The sequence below is a fragment of the Haliaeetus leucocephalus genome, unplaced genomic scaffold, assembly GCF_000737465.1.
Source record: "Haliaeetus leucocephalus isolate CR32 unplaced genomic scaffold, Haliaeetus_leucocephalus-4.0 Scaffold155, whole genome shotgun sequence".
Taxonomy (NCBI): Eukaryota; Metazoa; Chordata; class Aves; order Accipitriformes; family Accipitridae; genus Haliaeetus; species Haliaeetus leucocephalus.
Genome location: NW_010972591.1, coordinates 140,908 through 147,840, shown reverse-complemented (window position 1 = coordinate 147,840; position 6,933 = coordinate 140,908). Strand labels below are relative to the sequence as shown.

Genomic DNA, 6,933 nt, shown 5'->3' with positions numbered 1-6,933 from the left:
ACAAATGCAAATCTTTCTTTCTCACACAGACGTAATATGGTTGGTACACATCTTGGTGAAGAAGATTAGGATACAGCCTGCTGTTAATCAGCATATTCAAATTTGTTCACTTTTTTTAAGATAAAAAGCAGGTGTTGTTAGCATATAGTATTTGAAATTCATGTCTACATCACTTTATTTTACTTTTTCTATATAGAATTATCAAATAGAATGATTTAAATTACAAGGTCCTTTCTGGCAAAATTCTTTGCTTCAAGAGATGGGTAAACTAAATGAGCATACTGGCTGCTTCACTTAGCTGTCATCTCTCTAAAGGCTATATGAGTAAGCCTGACACACTTCATCTCTCATGTTATCATCATCTACATGCTTTTGTTATTGTCTTCTGTGTTAAACTTTATGGCATCTTCAGTCAAAGGAATACAAGTGAAACAAAACGTGGCACTGTAAATGAACAAAATAACTAGGACAGAGGTTTAAGAAATGATCATAAAGCTTGTGTGCAGACTGCTTTAGTTGCTATAATATCAGCACACGAGAGCCATGTAATACACCATCTCAGGACAATTCTGTATTTGACGCCTGTCCTGAGCTAGGCACAAAGATTTGCCAGCTGTTCAATATTTCCAAGTAGAACATTGACACAGATTTGAAGCATCACAGTGATTATGAAATCATTGTGATACTTGAAATAGATACTCAGACATAGCAAGAAAATAGTTTTTAATTTGGGGATACAGATTTCTTAAGCAAACAAAATTATATTGGAAATCTATTTTGTCACCCCACCCTTCTGTTCACCGCAGCAGGATGGTTCTTTAAAACAAAATTCTATAGTGTTCTGCAGCTCAATTGTAGGAATGCATTTGCGGGGGGAGGATATCTGCAGGAAGTCCCCATATACCTGTCAGTTGCACAGGACACAGTCCTAGGAATGGAATCAGCACGTACTTGAATGTGCATGGAGATCAAAGAGAGGAATCCATCACTAAATCACATAATTCAGGATCATGCTTAAATCGGGAAAAGAAGCAAAACTTGTGGATTGAGATAAGAACGGTTTAACAGAACAGAAAAGAAGAAACTAACAATGATAATGATAACACTACTAAAATGACAGCATTAATAATAAAAGGATTGGAATATACAAATGATGCGCAGTGCAATTGCTCACCACCTGCTGATCAATGCCCAGTTAGTTCCCCGAGTGGTGATCCCCCCGCCCCCCACTCCCCCCAGTTTATATACTGGGCATGACATCACATGGTATGGAATACACCGTTGGCCAGTTTGGGTCAGGTGCCCTGGCTGTGTCCTGTGCCAACTTCTTGTGCCTCTCCAGCTTTCTCGCTGGCTGGGGATGAGAAGTTGAAAAATCCTTGACTTTAGACTAAATACTACTTAGCAACAACTGAAAACTTCAGTGTTATCAACATTCTTCTCATACTGGACTCAAAACATAGAACTGTACCAGCTACTAGGAAGATATTTAACTCCATCCCAGCTGAAACCAGGACAAATGGTGACAAGCTCTGCTCAGACAAATGCTGTCCTCCCATCTGCACCTTTACCTGAGCATCCCATTCACATAGACTGTATAACACCTCCCAGAAGACATAGCTGGATGTTTGCTTCATGACACTGTACACCTAAGGTAATCTGAGCTTGATTCTTCTGAGAACAAAAGCTGTAGTGATGATCAGACTCACTAATTACAGCATTCTTTTGTCATCTGCTTGCTACTGGCTTTGGAAAGGCTCCATTTCACCACATACCAGTGTTTGGTGATTTCTTACACCAAGATCTCATATAGTTTCATATAAACATTTGGGTTTCCAAATGACAAGAGGTGAGATGCCTTTTCCTGTGGAGTGAGGGCAAATAGGTGTTTAAACCGAAATCAGACTTCATGTGTTCCAGTAGGCAAGAGTACTAGGAGAAAGGTATGGCCTTTTTAATGCAAAGCTTTTCCCCACAAGCAAAAAAGTTTGATCAGCTCAGTCAAAGTAATAAAGAAACACAGCAGCTGGTCTTGCAGTACTTAATCCACTATTGTTCCTTTGATATCACAAGTATCATTATACTTAGTATGCTTCCATTACAATAATTTTCTTTTAAATGCACAGCACTGTCACTAGTTGCCTAACGTATTATGGTTTCTTAATTTACACTTAGGCTAATAGAGCCAGAAGATCAAACACTAAGAAATAAAAACTTTTAGCTGATCCACAGGTCTTAGGCAAACAGCTAGCAGACTAAAGATGAGGGTGTGGTTTATCACACCCTGATAATGCCCAGCTGACAAAAGGGTCCCCTGATGCCCAGGGCAGGTGAGGAAGATTGAAAGCAGTCTGAGAAGGTTTTAATTTATGCTGAGAGTAGCCTGTTTTATCCTGAGCAAAACCTGAACAGATTGATAGTCTGGACTATAGTTTTTGAAAACTGAGGTAAGAAAGTCCCTTATGTAAATGGGGTGGTGTGTGTTTTTATTCCTTCCTTTTCTTTCACTACTACAACTTTTAAGACTATTCTGGGAGTACTAGGATTGTTAGGTAAAACATGTTCTTTCTTTTGTCTCTTTTAAGTAAAAGAATACAAGTATAGCTAAAGTATTTCTGCCACCATTTGTATTGTCACAAAATGAAAAAAGTTACTTGTTAAAAAGAAAAAAATGCTATAAAAGTATTAACTAAAGTGTAAATCCTTATGGTGCATTTAATAGTGCTTGGCTCTTCACAAGAGCATAGCATGTGGACTTTTTATCAACCTTGTCTTTATCAGTAAATTGTGCAATAAGAGCTTCTATCCACAATAATGAGGGACCTGAGCTTTTGATTTTTAACCAATGTCTGAGCTAGGCATGTTGCTATCTGTTTTTTTGCTGCTTCTGTCACCTTCTTTCCAATGCTAAATTAATCATGCATGTGACCTTGCTGGTTTTTATTATGTATAGCAGGCTGTGTGAGCTATTGCTGGAAAAGTGTGATATTGCTCAACTAGTGGGGTCCTGTATCTAGTTCTTCTAATATGTTTTTCACTGCGACTTCTAACTACAGGCTATATTTCTGCTGTCATGCACAGTTTCTTTTATTTGCCATAAATTAAAAATAATTATGCTGTTAGAAGGAAATTACAGCATTGTAATATGTTCTGTAAGTGCTTATAATCAAAAGAGCTGGGGGCTTTTTAATCCAGGCTTTAAAATGCTGGTTTGCCTCAACTTTCCATAAGAACAATGGTGCTGAATGTAGGAGGCATAGTAATCTGGGTAACTTCCATCCCAAGATATTGAGTGAATGGGTACATCAAACTGCAATTTGATAACAAGGGTCTTGTAAAAATCCAGTCAAGTCTGAAATGGCACTGCGTGACTACAGCATAGCTATGTGCTACTACATGATTCCAGAGAATGGGCAGGAGGCCATCTGGAAACTCCAAACCTTTTGGTATGATCCCCTAAATTTGCCATAGCAGTAAGGGACTAGAGTCAATGAGCCTTTCCAGCTCACGTTTTAAATTCCTCCACATTGGTGGACAGGAGTATAGCATCCTCACGCTCATGATGCATCTTGCATAATTATGAATGAATTGTCTCACAAAGCTCTGTTCCCAAACTTATTTTGGGAAGTGTAATTGAACGCTGCTCCTGAAGCCCCTGAAAATTCCCCAATACTGGGTTTACTCTGTTCAGAGATGTAGTGACCTGTGGTGGCTCCTCCAGTCTTGTGCTAGAGCAGTTCCGACAGGCTCAGGAACTGAGACCAAGTATGTGTGAGGGGGTGGAATTCACTGGGATATAGTAATTGGAAAACTCACCATAATGTACGAGGCAGGAGAAAGAACTACTTTTCTAGTTTCACTGATGCATGGAATTAAGCTGGAAACCTTACTTCAATGTGCAAAACATGAGGCAAATAAGAGATAAGATAGTAAAGCTGCAGCCTGATACCCATCATTTAGTGGGTTCCTTTGAGCATTGGACCTTGGCTGCTAATGGACAGCACGGCTGTAGTGGAGGCAGCTGAGACCTGTCCCTGCCATTCAATCAGCTCTGCAGATCGCAGCATCTGCCAGGCGGGTACATCAGGCGTGCTGATGTCAAGAAGTGGAAGAGGGACTACATAGCTCTAGCTAGGAGGTGGATTAAGTAGCAGTCGTCTTTGCCTTGAGTGTAAGACATGGACAGCACTTCCTAGTTGTTAAATGTTTAACTTAGTGACAATAGTGTTTTCACCGTACTTCTTGAAAGTGACAGTTGATTATAGGATCAAAATGACTGAAAAAGGAGATTCAGAAGAAATTACACCATATCCCTTTAACAGGCATGCAGAATGCTATTTTCAGTTTAGGCATAGGAAACACTTTGAAAAAGAGGTTAATTAGTGTTTTCAAAAGATGTCTGAAAACCCAAGACTATTGGACAATGTGGGGATGCCAATGTGTCCTGACAGCCTGCTTACGGCTTCAAAGGAACATCTGGACAGATGCATGTAGCAGTAAGGATGAACAGAAGCACAGACTATTTGCCTAGTGGCAGTAGTTACAGCACTGGGCAACTTAAAATGATTCTGTGGACACTTCAGACAAGGGTCATTATTCTCTTGGAGGGGAGAGCCGTATAAATAGACTAGCATGCCTGTGAGGCTGATTAGCAGATTTTAAACTTGGAAGATCAAAAGCCTTTGGGATATACTGCTGGGGAAGAAAGGACGCTGATCTCCTTGACAGGTAGGTGGGATGTGATATGGAGGCAGGATGCCGACTCTCAGGATACTACCCTAGCTAGCCGGGATCTTAACACCTCGGAGATGTTCCCCGCTCTCCCGTAGGACCTTAACTGTACCCTTGTGGCTGGACTCCCCTCAAGCGCAAAGAGGTATCGCCTTTCCTCGGCAAGCGTGGGGAGAACGGGAGGGAAGGTCTCGGAAATCCAGCTTCGTTTCGGGACAAAGGGAGGTCAAAAGGGGAGGAGAGGTGCATCCTTCACCGGGGACCGCCGGCAACCGGCCCCTCCCCTCCCCGCGGGGCGGGCTCGGGCCCCGCCGCAGCCTCCCCCCGCGCTCGCCGGTAGGCGGCACCGCCACCCGCCTTCCTCCGCCTCCTCTTCCTCCTCCTCCTCACCTTCGGCGGCCGCCGCGCCGGGTCACCCAGATCGCGGCGGCGGCGGCGGCAGCAGCAGCAGCAGCACACCCGCCCGGCGAGGAAGGACGGCCCGGGACGGCGGGGATGGCGCGGCGCGGAGCGGTGAGTGCGCGAAGGCGGCGGAGGGCCCTGCCGTCGGTCCCGCGGGTCGCTTAGCGACGGGAGGCGGCTCTGGGCATCGCATCGCAGCCCCCTCCGCTGCCCCTCCCCCCCCCGCTCAAAAGGGAGCGAAGTTTTGCCCCTTTGAACGCGGGACGCTCCCTGGGAAGACCTTGCGGCGTAAGGAAACTGGGGGGACGCTGGGTGGTTTGCGCATTTGGGGTTTTTGCTGTTGTTGTTTTAAAAAATTTTATTCATGTATTTTTTTAACGCCCCCATCCTATGCAACTGGCGAGGGGGCGGCTGGAGGAGGCCGGCGCTGGGCGGCAGCCAGGCGCACGGCTCTGCGGCTCCGCAGTGCGCTCCGCGCCCTGCCCCGGCAGACCGCCCTGCGCCCGGGGCCGCCGGCCTGGCTTGCCCCGCCGCGCAGCTGCCCTGAGATCTGTGGACCTCAGTTACACCGACATGTGGACGGGATAATGATGACCGCCCCCCCCCCCCCGCGGCACGCTCTTCTTCCCTGCCTCCCCTTCGTCCCCCCGCATGGTCAAGTTACACCTGCTCCCGAGTCAACTCTAGGATTGATGTCTGCAGGCTTTTATGTTTCTCTTTGTCCTCGCCGTTTCTGCTTTTCTTACCGTTTCCGTGAAGATGGCCAAAAGAGAGTAGCTAAAGTGTATGTCAGAATGGGGGCGCCGGGGAGAACAACACCTTCGTCCCAGTTCAGTCAACTCAACAGTCAGATCACAACAAGCTGGGTTTTGTGACAAAGGCGTTTGAAACAAAGGAGCCATTTTAAAAACTGAAATAAATTTATTTTGTGGCTTGCATGCTTTAGTAAATCCAGGTTTTCATTCTTCTCTCTTCTGCCCCTCCCCCGCTATCCTAATTTATCCTAAAATGAAGTCGAATAGGAGAAATGGCATCTCTTAAATCTTGCATCATCCCTATGCACTACAGCAAGCTCACAGTTTGCCTTCTGTTTCAAACATTTCCTTATGCATTTTTAAAAAACATTGTTTGGTACTGGTAGATCTGTGAATAGTTGAAGCAGTTGAGTGTGCTTGTGCTAAGGACATCTCGTCTCCCTAAGATGAGAACAGCAAAAGACTCATTAAGTGTAGTAATTTGGTAGGTGTTGCATACTTATGTCTATTTAGCATACTTAGCAAAGTGCAAGTACAGAGATTTATTGATTCTTAGGAGACCCTGCTTTTCTCTGACTTCCTTAAAAAATATGGACCACTGCGTTTCCAAAACAAGCAGGTGGAGTTACATCTAGAAATGTCTTTTGACTTGTTCAATTCTCATAATTTGCATAACATTTTAAACAGTATTTCAACTAAAACTAACACAAAACCACATTGCTGTAGTAATTGACTTATCACCAAGCCTAACAGATGCTCGGAGACAGGAAGCCTATGATTTTCAGGAGTGAAATCATGTGACAGCATCAGATGCTGTATCACTCTAGACAGAAAATCGGCACAAAATACTTCCAGGAAAGCACTAAACAACAGGAAAATCATGTAAGAGAAAACAGTTGTTAACTTTCCTGCTGGTTCACTGATACACAGTAAAACATGTTCTGCTAGTGTAAAAACCTGCTAGGGCTAAGCATATAACCAAAGTGTTTACAAATCCTTTGCCTGCTCAGCTCTTGAGACAGGACTTTATTAGCCATGGGACAGC

General features: G+C 44.1%; 1 protein-coding gene across 1 annotated transcript in view; it reads left to right on the top strand.

Moving 5' to 3' along the window:
• Positions 1-3,357: 3,357 nt before the first annotated feature.
• The window catches only part of ELMOD1 (ELMO/CED-12 domain containing 1), a 51,732-nt gene continuing 48,156 nt past the window's right edge, over positions 3,358-6,933 (top strand). Inside the window, exons 1-2 of the mRNA XM_010562126.1 lie at positions 3,358-3,446; positions 4,830-5,244. Of these exons, the coding sequence (XP_010560428.1) occupies positions 3,358-3,446; positions 4,830-5,244 (504 nt within the window). The remainder of the gene's footprint in view (positions 3,447-4,829; positions 5,245-6,933) is intronic.